Here is a 21,289-nt window from a genome sequence, read left to right on the forward strand (position 1 = left end):
CACCTAATTAATCTGTTATTCATTAGAAAAAATCCAAGTTTTCTGTCTTTCCTTTTTCTTATTGATTATTCCAAAGCGCTTTTTGTTCTCTCACGCTTTTTAGCATCTCTCATTTGTAACCTTTACTAAGCTTGGTGTTTTATTATCCGCCTACAAACCACATTTCAATCGTATACTCCAAATATTCATACCTTTAACGAAATTTTTCTGATTTCTAAATTAACCGATCGATAGCACAAAAATCACTTTTTTTGTTAGAACTCGAACGCGATATAACTTACATCGTTACTATTTATGTAAAGACAAGTGAAATACATCATCACTACATAGTATAAAACAAAGTCGTTTTCCCGCTGTCTGTCCCTATGTATGCTTAAATCTTTAAAATTACGAAACGGATTTTGATGCGGTTTTTTTTTAAAGACAGAGTGACTCAAGAGGAAGGTTTATATGTATAATACATGCATAATGTAGTAGAGAAACACTGATAATTTTAGATGTTTCTAATGTGATGTCGTAAAGGCACATTTTTTGCGCTTAAATTACAAACGCTGGCTGAACCCTACGAGATAGATCAAAATAATGTACTACAATATTGTACATCTTAAAAGGGTCTACAAAAAAGTCCGCGATGTCTATCTCATAGGGATAACACACAATAACCATTTTATCCTTTATTTTTTATGAGAAATAATAACTTATTTACGAAGCGATTGTAGGCAATACAGCATTAATTCTTATCCAATTAAGTACTTTTAAATACATTGCGCATTTAATATAGATCAATATGGCCCTTTACAGCATGTAATTTAAATGAATATTTTCGAAGATATACAGATTTAAAATGCGGTTTGTATTGTCTAATGGCAAAAAAACAGTGAGTATTATATATAAAGACATTCTGTAGTATATTTAGTATGTTCAGGGAGTATCTTTTGAAGATTTCCCCTTTTCGACAATAATCTAAACAAAACAATAATATATTTAGTGTAAGAATTGCACCCGTGCGAAGCTGGGACGGGTCACTAGTATAATATATAATTTACTGTTTACGTGTAATATATAAATTATCTACAAACAGTCCCGAATTAAAAAATCGTAAAAAATAATCCGCATTTGTGACTACAACTAACCTACCTACACTAATGTTTTCATTTAATGCAGTCGCATTAAAAACGTGTAAACAGATTGTAACTTATTTGATACAATTTTACAATACGGACCTGAGACTTTTCAGGAAATGCTTTCCTGTCGAATTAAATTTTACAAATAAAAGTTAAATATCAAGTACCAACTGCACTATAACTTTAGTTGAGCTTCACCTACGTGAAAGGCATTTAAACAAAATTAATAAGAACAGATGATGAAGTTCGACATTATTTTATCTCATCAGCACGACATAGCCATTTTCGATTTGGTCGATGACTTATAGGGTTTTTTTTGTGACATTAATAGCCACCTCAACCTGTAGGAGCTTGGTCAGATGTCTATAATGCAACTTCAGATGCACCGTCGTGTCCTCAAATTGGTTTTCGGCCTAATAGCGAAGATTGTCTCTATTTGAATGTATACATCACGAAAGTATGTTGGTAATTTGTCTAAACCTTTTAAAGTTGTTTTTAATTTGCCAAAACACCATTACTACATTTTAACGCATAGCTTGACAGGAACTCGTCGTGAAATTTTCAATATTCTCTTGCAGACTGCAATTCTGAATTCAAATATTTATTACGATTTAATTTCAAATTTGAACATTATCAATTAATGGTATAATTCGAAAAGTATATAAAATGCAATCAAAAAAACACTTTAGTTATGATTTGATTAATTTGTTTCATACTAAAGTTGCCAGACAAAAACACAAAACCATTACGTCCAGTTATTGTTCGTATTCATCCTGGAGCGTTCATAAGTTCAACAGGAAGAAGCAACTGGTCAGGACCTCAATATCTTCTTGATGAGGATATCGTACTGGTAACATTCAATTATAGACTTGGAGTTTTAGGTGAGTTTAAAGAAATTCAAGAGATCAATATTTCCTTTCTGATGATGATGATGATGATGATGTGTGAATTATTATGTACTTAAATAGGTTTTATAAGTACTGGAGAAAAGGAAGCTCCAGGAAATTTAGGCATGAAAGATCAAGTTCAGGTGTTAAGATGGGTCAAGGAGAACATCCATTCATTTGGAGGAGATCCCAATTGTGTAACAATTTTTGGTTACAGTGCTGGATCTAGTAGTGTTATGTTACACATGCTGTCTCCAATGTCGAAAGGTAGCGGTTGGAGTCACAAAAACTAAATATTGATTATCAATTCTGTTTGCTCCAGGTCTCTTCCACAGGGCAATCGCTGGAAGTGCTTCACCGCTCAGAACTTGGCCCACCAGAACAAACCTATTAGAAGTGGTAAAAAGACAGGCAAGGATTGTGGGATGCCCAGATAATGTATCGTCCGCTCAAATTGTAGATTGCTTGAAATCTGTACCAGCAGATGTTTTGGGACAATCTGCCAGAAGTTTAGCGGTAAATATAATACACACTTGTGGTTTATTTCTTCTTTTAAAAAACTTCAATTTTTCTGAACGTTCTTATTAGCGCTCCTTGAGAAGCATTTAAGGTGACATATAACAGATTATTGCATTATATAATTTTCATAACATTTCAGAAAATACTACAAACGGCACAGTGAACGCCATCTGTAGCACGATGCTACATTTTAGGATTACGTATTTTTCTAATACAGACCACTTCGAATTATTTTATTCGATTAAGCTAACGTGCCTATCACGTTGAGGTTGGCTACGCCGGGATTCGTTTTCAGCAAGTAGATATCCACACAAGTGGACCTTGTTGGAGCATACGTAATCCTAAAATGTAGCATCGTGCTACAGATGGCGTTCACTGTGCCGTTTGTAGTATTTTCTGAAACGCACTGTTAAGACAGCAGGTAAAAGTTGGTCTGTGTTCTGTCGGAGCTGTCTGCGACGCGCTGATGAGATCCAAAAAGATCGAAATCGCGATCCGCGTCTGGCAGTTTCGACAGAATACAGACCACTTCGAATTATTTTATTTCATAACATTGTTTAAGGAAATAGATATTTTTCCGTTAGCTGCCTGGGAACCAATTGTAGAACCAGATTTTGGTCAGGAACGGTTTTTGGTCGACGACCCTGTCATACAAGCGGCACAAGGTCAATTTCAGAACGTTCCTTTTATGACGGGAGTTAATGTGGAGGAATTTTCGTATTTGGCTCGTAGTAAGTATTATGAAATTTTATCCAAAAATGGACTCTTTGTATACGAGGATGTGTCGCTTAATTTATTCACTTTGTATGTACTTGTATTAAAATAACCCTAAAGTTGGAACCGGAACTAATCAGATCTTATTAACATTTATTAAAAGATATCAGTGTTAATCTTTGGATCCAAGTCGGCAGTGAATGGAAGTAATGCGGTTTAAATACTTCTAGCAGAACTAGAATCTTGGAAAGCGGTTAAAGGGTTTATTAGTTCCTAATTAAAGAGCACCTTATTTTACAAATTTTTTTCCATCTGTCTTGGATAAATATTTAAAGTTTCACTAAAGAATAATTTAGTTCAAATAGGTTTTTGGAATTTCCACCTTCTTGTTGATATCAAACCGTAAAAATCGGAACGAGCATCATGTGAATATTCGATAAGAGTATTTTCATATATCACAAGAAGTTGTTGTACCATTACATAATTACTATTGGTATTTCCGACACGCTGACGAATGTTCTTATCGATAGAATGGCAATAATTGCTATTTTTCAAGTACTCTATTGCTTCGTGCTAAGTTATTTGAATTTGCCTTATTGAATTTGAAATACCTTATATTAATTTGAAATCATTTTTTCGATTTTTTATTTATCCACTACAAACTACCTCAAATTAATGAGGGAAAAATTGTTGCTGTTGTCACACCCCCGCCGGGAATCGAACCCGGGACCTTTGGCTTTACGCACCAATGTTCTACCACTAAACTACGAGAGGTGACAACAGCAACCACAATCTGTCGATCGTTTACCTTGTAGGTCGGTTGATCGTGGTTGCTGTTGTCAGCTCTCGTAGTTTAGTGGTCAGAACGTTGCTGCATAAAGCCGAAGGTCCCGGGTTCGATTCCCGGCGGGGGTGTGGCAACAGCAACAATTTTTCCCTCATTAATTTGAGGTAGTTTGTAGTGGGTAAATAAAAAACATCTAAAAGATTCCTCTACTTGATAATGTCATTTGGGAACCATTTACTTCTGAAAATGGAAAATACATGATTATTGGAAATGAACTTAAAATGGCAACTGGTCCCCATGCCGAAAGATATAAACTTTGGGAAGACTTATTTCCACTTCCAGGAATTGTTTAATTCATTTTAACCTATTTATGTTAAAACTTTGTGGAAACCTGTTAATACTATTAGTTAATACGCATTCTATGTACTATTTAGTGAAACGTTAAAAAATAAATGCCGTTTTATTTAAACAAAAATTCACCTCGTTTCTTTATTCTCTTTTATAAAAAAGAATTAACTTTTATCGCAGAAATTAATATTGTTTCTCCATAAAACCTTTTAATTCCCAATTCATCTTTGCAAAGTTTTAATTTTATGTAATGTCGCCATCTTAGATTTTAAATACAAACGCACCAACAACATTTCATCCTTAACGATTGATTTTTAAAAATTGCCAAAACACGTATTTGCTTAATTTCAACAATGAGCAACCTTCAATTAAATCCGAGTACAAATAAAATATACGCCCTGGAAACGTTGCAACTACTTTTCATTTGATTAATAATATCAAACAGCATATATACCAAGTTTCAAGTAAATTCAACCACAAATAAAGTATGTCCCAATCAAAATGGCAACACCTATTTTACCCCCTGTCCCCTTTGGAGGTTGAATTTTTTAAAATGTCGAGATAGGTCTTTCAGAAATTAAATGAGAGACAATTTTTTGAAAGAATTTATTTTTCAATTTCTATGTTAATGTATGGTATAAATTTTGTTTGCATTTTTATGTTGTTTGAAAGCCGATTCTTAAACATATGTATATAAATTACTGAAATTTAAATTTTACCTGTTGTGACCAACTGGACTTCTGTTTATTCAGACAGTTTTATGTTTCTATTATTTTCTTTAGAGACATTGTAATTTAAGATAGGTAAGTGGTCAGCTAAAACAGGCCGTCGTAGTAAATTGAAAGAGTATTAACAAAAATTCTGTGAGACGGTTAGTATTCAATTTTATGTATTTTTATGCTGAGTTCTGAAGAATTTATAATGTAATTCCATCATAAAACCATCATGCTGGTCAGTTACCCAGTTTATACCAGCTTTTGTTTCGAAATGGTGATTTTCAATTAAGAATCTCAGATTAAACGACAGCACCCTGGATAAAGAAATTTGACCTTGATCACAGTTCCATCGTTTATATGCTATTATAGTAAGGTAATTTGAAAATTTTGAACCGTAAGAATTATTATTATTGTAGAATATTATTATTATATGGTCCCTATGTAATTATTAGAAAAGTGACGTAATCGTATCACATAAAGGGCATAATTTTATATTATATACAAAGGACGCTATGGAGGTGGATAAGTAAAAGGAGAGATATTGGACACTCTGTTAGAAATGATGGACAAATTAAAGTCACATTAGAATAAGAAACAGGAGTAAACAGAAAAAGGGGAATACCTAGACCACTACTGTTCACGAATAGTTATGAAATGGTATCTTAAAAGTTAGAAAACTTATTTAAGAATCCTAGTCCAGAAAATTTGACCTTAAAAGTATACCAATTAGGGGGCATTTCAGTGTGAAACAACTAGGGTTGTTACAATAATCTGGGAAATAAGAAAAGTCGACTTAAAGAGGTGGTGACTTAAAAAGAATCACCTTACCATTGTCATTATCATCAGAAAGTTATAAGCCCAAAGACTGTTTGAACACGCACCACCACTTCTTTCTATCTTTAACTATTTTCGAACATTAATCTACTTTACGTCTACCTCTACTCCGCCTAACTTCTGCTTCTGCTTCATGCCTGAAGAGCTGTCTTACCAACGTATCTAGCTCATTTGTTGTTGATTTCCCCAACGCCCGTTGTTCTCCCACTCTTGCTAACACGTCCTAGGTCTACCTTTACCCGTATTTAGTCCTGTTTCTGCTTGTAATATGTGTCTAACTATCCGTTAATGTCGGAGGAGCTGTCCTACCAACATACTTTGCCTATTTCTTATTGACTTTCATAACGTCCTTTGTTATCCTACTCTTGCTAATACCCCCTAGGTCTCCCTTTACCCCTCTTAAGTCCTGTTGCTGCTAGTAATAAGTCTTTCATTTCTGTGGAGCTGTCCCACCAACATACTTTGCCTATTTCTTATTGACTTTTATAACGTCCTTTGTTATCCTACTCTTGCTAATACCCCCTAGGTCTCCCTTTACCCCTCTTAAGTCCTGTTGCTGCTAGTAATAAGTCTGTAACTAGTCTTTCATTTCTGTGGAGCTGTTCCACCAACATACTTCGGCTATTTCTTATTGACTTTCATAACGTCCTTTGTTCTCCTACTCTTGCTAATACCCCCTAGGTCTCCCTTTACCCCTCTTAAGTCCTGTTGCTGTTAGTAATAAGTCTCTAACTAGCCTTTCATTTCTGTGGAGCTGTCCCACCAGTCTTTCATTTCTGTGGAGATGTCCTACCAACATACTTCGCCTATTTCTTATTGACTTCCATAACGTCCTTTGTTCTCCTACTCTTGCTAATACCCCTAGGTCTCCCTTTACCCTTCTTAAGTCCTGTTGCTGCTAGTAATAAGTCTCTAGTCTTTCATTTCTGTGGAGATGTCCTACCAACATACTTCGCCTATTTCTTATTGACTTACATAACGTCCTTTGTTCTCCTACTCTTGCTAATACCCCCTAGGTCTCCCTTTACCCCTCTTAAGTCCCGTTGCTGCTAGTAATAAGTCTCTAACTAGTCTTTCATTTCTGTGGAGCTGTCCTACCAACATACTTCACCTATTTCTTATTGACTTCCATAACGTCCTTTGTTCTCCTACTCTTCCTTGTTGGTGCTAGTAATAAGTCTCTAACTAATCTTTCATTTCTGTGGAGCTGTCCCACCAACATACTTCAGCTATTTCTTATTGACTTCCACAATGCCCTTTTATTTCTCTAATACTTTCTCATTTCTAACTTCTTCTATTCACGGTATTTTTAAAATCCTTCTGTAACATCACATTCCAAAAGCTTTTAACTTTCTCTTTTCCACAGCTCCGACCATCCACCGTTCACAATCATACAGAGCCGTGTCCCTAACATACACCTATACAACTTTAATAATAATCGTCTTCGAATTTCCAAATTTCGAATCGAGTTATAATGTTTCATGTTTACGAAAGTTTAGTGCAAAAATTAAAATTTTCAAAACATAAAACAGTTATTAATTTTTTATTTATTTATTTGGTAGATATTATTAATCGTATAAGAAATGGTAGATAATATGCAATTTAACAAAATAAGATGTAACTTCATGGATCATATTATTGCAATTTACTGAGTATATTATTAATTTGCAAAAATAAGTGTGTAAACAAATTCTGTGAGATATAAGTTTCATATGCTTGTTATCATCACTTGTATTCGGAATTAACCGTGAGCAACTGGATTATCCAAACCTATCTGACCAAAGAAATCCGGTGACTCTAATAAACTTGACAACACAACAGAAATATAATGCAAATTGACCTCTTGGAAAACACACAACGTTTGTTTTTCCTTTTGTGAATTAAATCGCTGTTGCAGGTCACTGCATTATTTTATAAATGAACAGAACTGTACAGGGACGGCTTTGAAATATTTAACGTACATGAAAAATGTAAATTCTAGCCAGTTTTTTTTTAATGATTGAGGCATTTGCAGTGGAAAGTAATGAACAGTACTTTCAATTTTGGCTGAAGGTTAATGTTTATTATTTTATTTAATTCATAATTTCTTTATTTTTATCGTTTCTAATTATTGTTTCATACGAAGGAATTGTGTTGTTTATGCGTTTTTCTGAATAAATAAAAAGCGGTTGTTTTTCTATTTTACACATTTCTACAAAGCCCTTGGATAGTTAATTCATTAACAGTAGTTTGGCCTTGCGACATAAGTTCATGAACCGTATAGGTATGTTCATATTATATTTATTTCTTTTTTTTAATGAAGATATACCTACATTTTAAGTTATTTCAATAAAGAGATGTTCTGCTTTATTCAAATCAACATGTTTATGTGTAAATTATTTATTTTATTATCCAGTAAATAAATTTCATAAAGCTGTTCTATCGGTAATCTTAAAACAACCTACTCAATATGCAGATATTCAGAAATTTAATAAAATGAGAGTATTTTGAAGATGGTGCGGCATTAATTAGCTATTTGTTTTTTTCGTGGTGTCTACCTAGTGTTAATGGCTTTTTAAATGCTTCTTGAATAGTCGGCTTGTACAGTGTGTCCCAAAAACTGGATTCTATGGACCATATAAATAATAATTAAATACATACACCAAATAAGAATCTTTAAAACTGATAATTCATTTTACTATTGGATAATTAGTTTGACATTTTCTTGAGTATATCTAGACGAATCTAAAGAAAGGGTGATCAAGTATTAAGTAATCAGTTTTATGTGATAATGAATGCTTTCTTACTTTTACTAACAATGTTATAATAGCAAGATTAAAAACTACGAAATAATTAAAGTTTTTTCAAAATAACATTCATAAATGCTATATTTATTAATTATTATGAATGGTACAGTACCATTACGAATAGGAGCGGTTTTTGTATGCACAATGGTTAATACGAATTTTTATAATTAGAAATGCTTTCGAATACAATCTGAGATTTTACAGAGACAATAACACTCACCCCTTTGTGGACTTAATTTCGATATTTTAGGGAAGATTTTGACATAGGTATCTACTGACTGACGTGATCAACTGACCGATTTTTGTACCTATAGTTAGGACGATCAAAATTGGCAAAGTCCGCAATAAATTATCTGTGAGAATGGATGTATCTTCTTTCTTGTTTCCACTTGGGATTGTAGTCATTTACTGCGTTTTGAACACGCCTTTGTTATATTAGGAAATGCTTCATGAGTAGTGCAGACAAAGTAAAAAGAGATAACTGAATAATAGTAAGAGGTGCAGCGATTAGACGTTGCTTAGGTACGCAATATATCAGGGTCGGCTTTATAACTACCTGGTTGGAATTATGTCTTTAAACAAGCATCTCTGCTTTCCTAAATTCTTGAGAATGCTGAACTTTCTTTAAAGTCCGATGCTGGCAACATGTTCAATCGAATAAAATAATTCGAAGTGATCTAAATTCTGTCGAAACTGCCAGACGCTGATCGCGATTTCGATCTTTTTGGATTTCATTAGCGCGTCGCAGGCAGCTCCGACAGAACACAGACCAACTTTTACCTGCTGTCTTAACAGCGCGTTTTAGAAAATACTACAAATGGCGCAGTAAACGCCATCTGTAGCATTTTAGGATTACGTATGCTCCAACAAGGTCCATGTTCAAACTCTGCTTGTCTGCAACTCTTTTTGTAACACATTAACAGGTGTAATGTTATTTTCTTTTCTTTACAAGTGTTTATGATATTCCCTACAACGTCTGTCGTGAGTAAAAATAGGCGTTCTGTCAGCAACCGTTCTAGTCTAGTTAGTAAGTTGAAAGAAGAAAATAAATGCTACAGTTTTATTGCGGACTACGCCAGTTTTAAACGTCTCAACTATACCCTTCTTGATCTCAGATTTACTACACTGTTAAGCATTTTAATCATTTTTAATTTAAAACTTCATCTCTATTTATTCATTCAACGCTGTTTAATGTCAGCATATAGGTTGCTTGGTATTCCATCGGAGTTATACCAACGTTTAATGGTTTTAGTTGGAAAATAATTAATATCGTGATACGTAACACAACTTACTATTTTCCAATTATTTTGTGTTATGTAAGAAATAATTAATTAAATGTAGGATATAAACTATGATGAGAAAAATTTCACCGAATTCATTAATCCCTAAAAGTCACTATCGTAGTCTGAATATGGGAAAGAGTCCCATGTAACCTGACCTTAACCTAACCAAATTACTGTTTGAGCAATATTTTCATTTCTTTGTGAAACATTAGCTGAGGTGAGGGTCAGGCTTTTGGCTTTTAGTACTGTGATTTTGATTATGTATTATACTTTATTATTTCTGGAAGATGTAAAAATTGTTCCCCAAATAATTCTGTATGCGTAAATACGTGGAAGGTAATTAAGTTGAAAGCTGAAAAATAATTAATTTCCTGCTATTAAACACGAAATTAATAGTTTTTAAGTTTTTCTAACGAAAAATCGGTTGTCTGTAAAGTCCGTTTACTGACGATAGTTGAACGTGACAACTTCATAAGAAAATACTGATGGAATGGTTTCATTTTTCAAAAGAAAATTTTAATTTTATTTTTATTTTCAATGGTTTAATCACAAAGTAATTTTTATTATTGCACAAACTATTTCTAGTGCGGTCCTGTTAATTTATAATCTACAAAAGTCTCTTATAAATAAAGGAGAAGAGTGTTTACCTGATATCTTTCACAAAGTGATACTTGTGCGGGCAGACGTTTGAAAACTTAGTTTTCGAGTTTTTCTTTTGTTTTAATTGTCAGGTGACATAAGTAGTGCTACTTTTCTTTTTATTTACCTTTAATTGTTCAAAAAAGAAGCAACGATAAAATATTTAAACAGTTATCTGATAGTTAGTTGGTTTACCGGAAAGTTTTAAGAAATGAAGTTCTGTTTAATTTTCACTTTGGTAACATTTCCTCATTTATTATTTGCGCACGTGCAAGAACCCATTGCAGTAACTCCAAAAGGAAGAATTTTGGGGACTACATTCACATCAAGATTAGGGAAGACTATATTTGGCTTCAGGGGAATAAGATATGCGAAGGCCCCAATTAATGAGTTACGTTTTCAGGTAAGTTTTCCTACTCTATGAATAAATTTTACTTGTAATATTTACATTTTCATTAATTTCAAATTCTTAATTATTAATACTTACTAGGTATATAAATCAACTTAAAATGAAATGAAACTAGTTTCTCATATTATTAATTTTTAGTAATTTATCTTAAGATATAAATATCATGTCACTATGTTCGTATACGCTAATCTCGGAAACCACTCAACTACTATAATTTCAACGAAATTATGTGAATGTATATGGTAGGTTTCAGCTTGGAAGGTAGGATAATTTTGGACCCAATAGGTGGTCTTATTGTCGAAATCTATTTTTTTTTGTATTTTTTTCAACGAAATATTTTTTTTAATTGTTTTCTTGAAATGAAACGAAAGTGATATCTCTTGCTATTCGTCTTCATTGATTTACAACATACTAGGTTTTACCTGCGGTTTCGCTCATAAAACTAATTTTTTCTATCTTTCGTTCTTTTTTTTTCTGGATTAAAAAGTACCTTATGTCTTTTTGTGTACCCCTGACAACATGTGTACAAAATTTCATGATATTACGTTTTACCCGAGATTTCGCTTGCTTTGATGTCCTAAATACGTGTCAAAGATAATCGATGACCACATAAAACTAATTTTTTTCTATCCCTCGAAACCTATATCTTTTTTATGGATAAAGGGTNAAATTATAACACCTGAACATCTTAAGAATGTAATAATAAGATTATTTTTTCTAGGTGTTTGGTTATCATCCGATTTTGATTTGGGAACCGGTAATGTTTCAGCTTGGAAGGTAGGATAATTTTGGACCCAATAGGTGGTCTTATTGTCGAAATCTATTTTTTTTTGTATTTTTTTCAACGAAATATTTTTTTTAATTGTTTTCTTGAAATGAAACGAAAGTGATATCTCTTGCTATTCGTCTTCATTGATTTACAACATACTAGGTTTTACCTGCGGTTTCGCTCATAAAACTAATTTTTTCTATCTTTCGTTCTTTTTTTTTCTGGATTAAAAAGTACCTTATGTCTTTTTGTGTACCCCTGACAACATGTGTACAAAATTTCATGATATTACGTTTTACCCGAGATTTCGCTTGCTTTGATGTCCTAAATACGTGTCAAAGATAATCGATGACCACATAAAACTAATTTTTTTCTATCCCTCGAAACCTATATCTTTTTTATGGATAAAGGGTACCCTATATTCCTGTTTATACCCTTCATAATGTGTATACAAAATTTATTGATGATTAGTTGAGTAATTAAGACGTGAAAGCGTAACAAACTCACATTCACATTTATAATATTGGTTAGGATAAAAAGGTTTATCTGGTTTGATGCCGATCAAATTTTATTTATTCGATTAAATTCTCTTAAATGTTTAAAAATTAAAAAATATGAAAAATTATTTTTACTTGGCATATTTTCTTGATTATTTTTACTGATGATAAGAATGGTGGATTCCTTCCAATTAGCAGCTTCAAATACTCCAAATAAAAAATTCTCTTCAATTATGTTTTTTTTTTGTATTTATATTTATTTCCTTGCTTTTTTGTTAAGTAGATATTTAGTCGAAATGACCGTAAACAGTTACATTCGTCTGTAATTGATTAGATGAGTGTTTATTTATTTTATTTACTCTTATCGGCATGTTTAAAATGATGTGTTTATGTAAACAAAGAAGGTACACAAATTTTATTATCAATTTTTTACCCTACCAGAACAGGTAATATACATACATTGCAGAAATTATTCGAACTTTCAGTATTCCTTATTTGCTTAAATTTTTATTAACAACCCTATCAGTTTATACCAGCTTTTGTTTCGAAATGGTGATTTTCAATTAAGAATCTCAGATTAAACGACAGCACCCTGGATAAAGAAATTTGACCTTGATCACAGTTCCATCGTTTATATGCTATTATAGTAAGGTAATTTGAAAATTTTGAACCGTAAGAATTATTATTATTGTAGAATATTATTATTATATGGTCCCTATGTAATTATTAGNTTATTTCTGCTGGTATTTTATTTTTACAAATTCGGGTCCAAATTGTAATTTTTATTATTTTCGCTTACGAAGCAACGGGCTAGTGGGATAAACTGTTAATATCGCTTTAATATTTAGGTGAATTTTCCGTTTTCCTTTTCTCTATGTTGCATCTTTTTTGTATGTGTATGTTAGTGATAGTTAGTAGTATGAATTTTTGGTATCGACACTTAATTCTAAATATTCATATTAATGCACACATTCTGAGAGACATTTAAGGATATACTGTACCTAATTCTTCTTCACTTATCTTTGGAAGACCGAGACATCGCTGGTAGACAACTAGGTGTACATCTAAAATAACTAATGTTGACTTTTCTAACATCTCAATTTGGAGATTAATTTGTAATTGATTTTGTTTTAAGCCACCACAACCACCTGATGAATGGAGTGGTACCCTTAATGCAACTACCGATGCTCCTACATGTCCTCAAGAAGTAATTGGACCCACTAGTGAAGATTGCCTCTTTCTAAATGTTTACACAACAAAGGTAGAAATGCTACTCTTTGCATTTGTTTTTATTTATATATAAATGAAGTCACAAAATTTTTTAAAAAACAAAAGCGACCGTATTGTACCTACTAATGTCCTAAAGATTGGCGTAATAAGTTGAATGATTTTCTCAAAATATTTTTGAACCGGTATTTTATTTGTTAAAATACAAAGGGCGTTCAAATTTAAACGGGACTGTCGTTGTGTAAGGGGTAAATTATAATAGGTCTGAGATTTTTATGGTTGCTGAGGGCAAGAGCTAGGAAGAGATTTAAGTTTTAGAGTCCGTCAAACTCATGTTTTCGTTAGAAGCCCCAAGCAAAAGGAATGTTTCTTTGTGTTGACTACAATGCAGCGGATCACAGTTTTATGATTAGACAAGACGTAAAACTGTTCGACATTTTACTATTCAAGAAGGAAAATAATTTTTTGAATTCGATTGAGATAGCAGATGGTGCTGTACTTAATTTAACTCATTTATGGAATGAAAAAAATATAGAGAAGCGGCTCCAACGAGAACCCAGACGCAGGGGTATTTCTGACTGTTTTTTTTTTGAGAGACAATCAAAGCCACTTACTATTTCAAATTTCTGTACAAAGTAATGGCCGATTATCTAAACAAATGACGAATACATTCAGACCTGAAGGTTCTAAATTAATATTCGACCGGACGCACTTGATATTAATTAGTTAGTCCTGGAGCATCCGCCCTACAGTAAAGAACTCTCCCGTTATGATTTCTGCGTGTTTGGACGACAGGAATCACCAATTTACGGTCAGCACTGAGGTTGAGCAGTAGGTATATGTTCAAATTATTTCGGGCACGTCCTCGAAGCATCCAAAAACTTCCAATTCTTTGAGAAAAAGTAATATGGGTAGTAGTAGTATGTTAGGAAGGGAGTCAGAAAAGGATGCACTCTGTCACCGCTGCTTTTTAATCTATACATCGAAGACGCCATCAACATCATTAAAGACAGTACAACTGCAGGGATAGATTTACAGAGGCAAAAGATTAGTATGCTTAGATTTGCAGATGATATAGCATCATTAACATCTAGCAACGAGGAGTTAGATAGCTTTAAATAAAATGGAAGCGGTATTGACAAAACAGTATTGTATGAAAATAAACAAAAGTAAAACAAAAGTATTGATATAGAAGGGAAGATAAAGTAGGAAAGAGGAAGGAAGAAGTGGTCGATTTTAGGTATCTAGGAAGACAAATAAGTCAGAACGGAAGGAGTAGTAGGGATACAACGTAGGGGATAGCGCAGGGTGTGTTTAGAGAGCGGCGTTGTACGGGTGTGAAACATGGACGGTGGGCGCGGCAGAAAAGAATAGGTTAGAAGCGTTCGAAAAGTGGTGTTACCGGGGGATACTGTGGATAGAGAAGGTTAGAAATGAAGAGGTATTAGAAAGAATAGGAGAACAGAGGACTGTATGGAAGTCAATAAGAAATAGGTGAGGTAGGTTGGTAGCACACCTTCTCAGGTATAAAGGTCTAGTAGAGACATATCAGAGGCAGAAACAGGAGTTAGAAGGAGAAGAAGCAGACCTAAAATAAATTACTGTTCGCAAATAATTAAGGATGTGGGATGTTCTAGGTTTAGGAAAATACGAAGATTAACTCAGGATAGGAAGGGGTGAAGGTACGTGACTAACCAATCTTAGGACTGACGACCTTATGATGATGAGGTAGTAGTAGAAAAGGCAATTTTAGGTAGGAATAAATTGTGATAAATTATGCACGCCCTCGTATGTGTAAGGTGGAAATAATTATTTCTTAAAGGCTATGCTGGTACTCTCTTTTTTATTTTAACATAGCAATTACTTTATTTTTATGTAAAATAGCTTCCAACAAGGAGATGGAATCCTAGGCGTCCCGTAATTGTTCATTTTCATGCCGGTGCATTTGTTGGGGTAACTGGAAGGAGCAATTGGGCAGGACCGGAATATTTACTTGATGAAAATGTGGTCCTTGTAACTCTTAATTACCGTCTGGGAGTATTAGGTAAATTTGAAAATCATTTTTTGATCTTTTAGGTATAGATGCACAGGATATAGCTTCTACTTTTAGACGTCCTGTGATGTTTTTTATTAAAGAGAAACAGGTTCTTGGAACGTGATCGAAATCTAGTGCCTTTAAAAATTTAAAAGAAAAACGTAGCATGTAGATACTTCTGAAGCATATCTGAGACATAAAATAGATTAATGATTGACTGTTAAGTTTCAAATTAAATTATATCTAAAACATTACAACTACTGTTTCTCTAGACTCTCAGTAGCTTTACACAAAATCCATAACTGACTGGCTTTGTGTTACAAAGTTTTAAAAAGGAGGTAAACGGAAATATTTAGAGGTTTGAACTAAAAAGTTCTCCCCACTGTCTCTCCTCAAAACTGGTAAATCTGCTGTGTAGCGAGACAATTATTGTAATGTTTTAGTAATCACATTTGTTTGAAATTTAATAGACAAATGTGGCAACAAAAACATGTCAGAACGTATGCATACAAGTAAGACTAACAGAAAATAAACACTATTATTGATAAATAATTAAAGGAAAAAATTTATTTGTAATCCTACATTAGATTTGTTATATAATAATTTCTTCAGGAGAATACATATGTAAGTATGTCAGAAAAATCCCTTAAACAACATACTTCAGGGACAACGTAATAGGGATAGTGCCATCACTACTTTTTCTCTAAAAATTTTATTTTATAATTTTTGTATGAATCTCAAAGTAAAATGTGGTGGGATACTCAAACTGACAACCATGACAAGCCATAAGGGCTCTGTTTTTGAAATTTATAGCTAGGGAACCATAAAATAAAGAAATTGTTGTCGATAAAATAATAGAAAATATAATATGGATAAGGAAAAAGTCCTTTCTGCGTTGTCTATAATATTATTCATTTTGTTATTTTAGGCTTTATCAGTACAGGAGATAAGGAGGCACCAGGAAACTTGGGTTTGAAAGATCAAGTGCAGGCACTGAGATGGGTAAAGGAAAATATTCGTCACTTTGGAGGAAACCCAAATTTGGTAACGATTTATGGCTACAGTGCTGGATCTGCTAGCGTCATGATGCATATGGTTTCTCCTATGTCGAAAGGTAGATGCTATGTTCAAATAGAATTAATAATTAAATTTCTTAACTTTAAGTTTAAGTTTTAACAATTAAAGGCGATGTTTATACTAGAAATAAGATGAAACTTAGGTTCAGGACAATATTGTTTCTATTGGGATGATCATTGTCAAAAGTAACAGTATACGCCTATCGAAACAATATTGTTGGGAACAATAAAAACTTTTCACGGTGTATAAGCTCGTAACTTTATCAGCTTTCCTTAATTTCAATAAGTTTTTCTTAGCCTTGTTGCTAGATACAGTTATTAACAAGAATTGATTGGTATGTCTATTAAATACTAGAATTCAGCATAATTGTTTGATAAATAATGTGATAAAGTTTCTACTTTTGTACATAGTTCTACGGTACTATTTCAATGATAACATATTTACTTAGGGCCTCCCTACCATAGCAATCATCCTTTGTAATGATTGTCTAGTTTGTTTTTGCTGATCTTATTTTCCAAATACTTTCTTAATACAGTACCATCGACTTTATTCTTCTATGTCATCTTTTATTAAGAGAACTTCTTGTTATGATACTGATTTCGTTTGCCCATGTATTTCTTGATCTTCTTCTCTTTTTCTTTTTTATTATTTCAGTTTGGCCTTATCTTTTTAATCTAATCATATAGCCAAAAGACCTCAACCGGTTCTGTCGTATAATGCTGGACAAATTTTTAGGTCATGAAGCATATCCATGTTTCTTATTCTGTCTAATCAAGTGACACTTTGTACTCTCCTGGTACATTCTATTTCCATTGCTTGCATTTAAATTTTTTGGCTTGTTCATGCTTCATATTTTTAAACCGAACCTGAGTATAGGTCTAGGTTTATATATACTAGATACAATAATATGAATACGTCTATCCATTTCCTCTTGGAGTTGCAGTTGCTATTGTTATTTGATTAATTTCTCCTTGCATTCCTAAGTATTTAAATTCTCTGACATGTTTTAGGATTATTTCTAATGTAAATTATTTCTAATGCAAACGGACAGTTAATTCTTATTTTAGATATTTTAATTTTGAATAAAATTTTCATTCAACAAAATCCTTTGTCGACATTGCTTTGAAAACTACACCACACTGTATTCTCAGAAAAGAAAGCTTTTGATTTCTAATAATTATTCACGATTAAAATCAAAAAACGATAATAATTTCTAATTACCATAAAGATGTAGTGTCATTGTTAAATAATAGGACGTTTCATTTCTTCTTTAATTGTAACGCAAACATCGATTCCTACCCCCTCCCCCGTTTAAACTGAACCAAAAAAGTTAATTCTATATCTGGGTAGTACTGAAGTTTTTGTCTAAGAAATTTGTCGTGTTAGCAATTACATTGATCATCATAATAAGGTCGTCAGTCCTAAGACTGGTTAGACACGCACCTCCACTCCTTCCTATCCTGAGCTAATCCTCGTATTTCCCTAAAACTACAACATCCCACATCCTTAATATTTGTGGACAGTAATCCAATCTAGGTCTACCTCTACTCCTACTAACTCCTGTTTCTACCTCTAATTTATTTCTGACTAGACCTTCATGTCTGAAAAGGTGTCCTACCAACCTACAGTCTATTTCAATTTACTAGAATTGTGACCTTGAAGAATCTGCGCGAAGATAGAAAGAATACACACTAGGCGTGAGCAAGACAGAAATAGTTGGAACAAGCTTGAACGAGCAGAGCTCTCGATGGGCGGTCTTAGGAGATCGGCNCGCGTGGACAGCTGCTATACAATAATACATTTCCATTTACCTCCTTCTCTATATCCATACAAAATATCTATCAAACAAATAAAATTAAAATTTTCTTTTGAAAAATGAAACCATTCCATCAGTATTTTCTTATGAAGTTGTCACGTTCAACTATCGTTAGTAAACCGACTTTACAGACAACCGATTTTTTTTTTTACATTAAACAATTTATAGATATTCTTACAAACGAGACGTTGCTAAGTCAGCTTGATAACGAATTCAACAAATACGCTCCAGTTATGCTTGTCTATGAGCAAAATACTCAAAGGTCCCAAATAATAAGCGATGCACTTAGGAAATTTTATTTAGGGGACGGACCAATAAATAACTCATCATTTACGGGACTCGGACAGGTTGGTAAAACAATTTACACTTATCCAAATTAAGAAAAATATAGTAAAATAAAAACATATTTACAATAGTACTTGTTGAATATCTCCTAATTTTAGCTACTAAATGATGGTCTAACTGGATTTGGAATAAACAGAGCTGTAAAAGTATTTTCAGCAAAGAACAGCCAGCCAGTGTACTATTACGAATTTACTTATCAAGGACGTTACAGCCATGTCTATCTTCCTGGCACAAACAATACTGTGCCTTATGGTAAGTCTGTGGTTTATCATCAGATTCATTTAGGAGTGTTGTAGTTGCTAATGTGTATACCGTATCTTCGTATCAAAAAAGTTAAACGCTTTTGAGTGTTGCATTCCAACCAGCTACTAATGTTGGTGGGCAGGAGGCAGTTCCTGCGGAAGGCCCTGTTTAGTCTCCTTTAGGAATCGTAATAATGGGTGGGTAATTTTTAGGGTAAGGAAGATGAGATGGACGAAATGAAGACAGAAAAAGTGAAAGATTATATATGGAATATTATTGCTTCAACTTTTCTGTAGTTTCTTTGAATCACCTAGGCAAACCCCTAAGGTGTTCGGTTATCATCCGATTTTGATTTGGGAACCGGTAATTGAACCCGATTTTGGCCAGGAGAGATTTTTGACCGATTTACCTCTAAAACTTGCAGTAGAAGGTAACTTTGAAAATGTCCCATTTATGGCTGGGATTACTACTGAAGAATTTTCTTACGCAGCGGCAGGTATGTAAACCATACTAGCTCTGACGCATGTATTGTTAGTTCTTATTAAAAAACCATAGCCCACTTTTAATCATTGGCGATAATTAATTGAATGTAATGTGTCATTTAATGAAAGATATGACTGAAAATCAATGAGTTGTTTGGATTTGAAGTTTCTCATTGATTTTGTTACCCGCTGTACACGCAAAATTGCAAGATTAGGAACAAAATATGATTTGAATAAAAGTCACACTAACAGTTCTCAAAATATTTGGACCATCCCTCGTTAATTTAGATAAATTAGAATTGATTGGAATTATAGTTGAATCTCCTTATTGATAAATGTAGACGATAGTTGATGATTATGTAAACGAGTTTACCTCTTATAGGAAACATTTTACAGAAACATTGATAATTCAAAACCATTTGACATAAATGGAAAAATAATTGTTTCCATTTAGAATAATTCCATTAATATTTACTTGATTTTCAATGGGAACCAATGCAAAATTTATAAATTCTGTATAAAACATCCAGGCGCGTGCCTTGGTTCAGGTACCTGAAGAACCAAATTCTCAACAAAACAATATGGATTATGGAAAAAAGCATGCTGATGAAGTTCTAATGGAACGCAATGGGATCTCCATTGCTCAACGCAATGGAATTTCCATTTAGCATTAGGTTCGGGAATGGGAATCCCATTGGCAATTCTCCATTTATTACCATTAATTATTATCAGTGGCAATTAAATGGCATTTTTTTAATGGAAATTGAATGGAAATTTTTCCTACGGGCAGACATCAACTCCCCCTTCCCAGAGTCATATATTTCAAAACAGTCTTTTATCAGATCCTTTCCCTCTTACATAGCTTCATGATCCAGAATAGCCTCTCACCTGATCATTTCCCTCCCCCTTACAGAGTCATATGCTTTAATATAGATAGATAGATAGATAGCTTTATTAAAAACATTATGTTTTATATATACAAGGTGCAGTTACATTTACATTTACTTATTTTCTCTTTTCTACTTTCTCGTTTTTCTGCTATTTACCTCCTTATTCATATTTTTCTCATCTTATTTAGACCATCCTTTCTTTCCATTTTTATTAATTTTCTTCTCCTGCTATTTTTCTCTTCCACAAGATTTCTCTCATCCTTTTCATGTTGTTCACTCCTTCCAGTTGAGCTTTCCAGCTTTTTGCAGAACTTCCCGTTTCCCCACATCGCTCAAAAATATGTTCAAGCGTCTCTGGCTCCTTTTTACATAATCTGCATAATTTCTTTTCTTCTTCCTCCCAATACCTTGACGCTCTATTTTCGCTTCCCAATCTGAATCTTGCAGTTAATTGTAGGTGGTTTTTTCTCTTTACTCCTTCATCTTTCAAATAATGAGGTTTTTCTTCTCCTTCTTTCCATAATATCTTGTACTCTTGAGCGAATTTCATGTTTCTCATTTTCTCTCTCCTTCTTTGTTTGTCAATATCTTTAGTTAAGTTTTCTAGTTCCTTCCATACATTTCTCTCATTTTCCAGCTTCCATATATAATGTTTGATTGACCATCCTCTCTCCATTAAAAAATTCTTTCTTTCTTTTTTCCATCTTTCCCTTGTGGTTTTCTTTTCTTCCTTTTGCAAGAGCGCAATTTTGTCCTTAACTTTTACACATTCTTTTAGTATTGCGTTGCCTTCGGAATTTAATATTTTTTCTTCGTACTTTAAGGCCCTTTTTGAATATTTTATGGTCAGTTTTTCATATTT

The 21,289-nt window shown here is 33.2% G+C and overlaps 1 protein-coding gene and 1 non-coding gene across 2 annotated transcripts in view; both read left to right on the plus strand.

Annotated features, from left to right (window-relative positions):
• Positions 1-21,289, plus strand: part of LOC108734580 — a 30,958-nt gene that overhangs the window by 667 nt on the left and 9,002 nt on the right. Inside the window, exons 3-14 of the mRNA XM_025977329.1 lie at positions 1,456-1,581; positions 1,846-2,005; positions 2,093-2,278; positions 2,334-2,527; positions 3,093-3,351; positions 10,847-11,040; positions 13,448-13,573; positions 15,424-15,583; positions 16,503-16,688; positions 18,636-18,814; positions 18,911-19,104; positions 19,370-19,551. Of these exons, the coding sequence (XP_025833114.1) occupies positions 1,456-1,581; positions 1,846-2,005; positions 2,093-2,278; positions 2,334-2,527; positions 3,093-3,351; positions 10,847-11,040; positions 13,448-13,573; positions 15,424-15,583; positions 16,503-16,688; positions 18,636-18,814; positions 18,911-19,104; positions 19,370-19,551 (2,146 nt within the window). The remainder of the gene's footprint in view (positions 1-1,455; positions 1,582-1,845; positions 2,006-2,092; positions 2,279-2,333; positions 2,528-3,092; positions 3,352-10,846; positions 11,041-13,447; positions 13,574-15,423; positions 15,584-16,502; positions 16,689-18,635; positions 18,815-18,910; positions 19,105-19,369; positions 19,552-21,289) is intronic.
• Positions 4,087-4,159, plus strand: Trnay-aua. Its single transcript has one exon. It is a non-coding gene; the product is annotated as a tRNA-Tyr (tRNA).

The sequence above is a fragment of the Agrilus planipennis genome, unplaced genomic scaffold (genome assembly GCF_000699045.2).
Source record: "Agrilus planipennis isolate EAB-ADULT unplaced genomic scaffold, Apla_2.0 scaffold89, whole genome shotgun sequence".
Lineage (NCBI taxonomy): Eukaryota > Metazoa > Arthropoda > Insecta > Coleoptera > Buprestidae > Agrilus > Agrilus planipennis.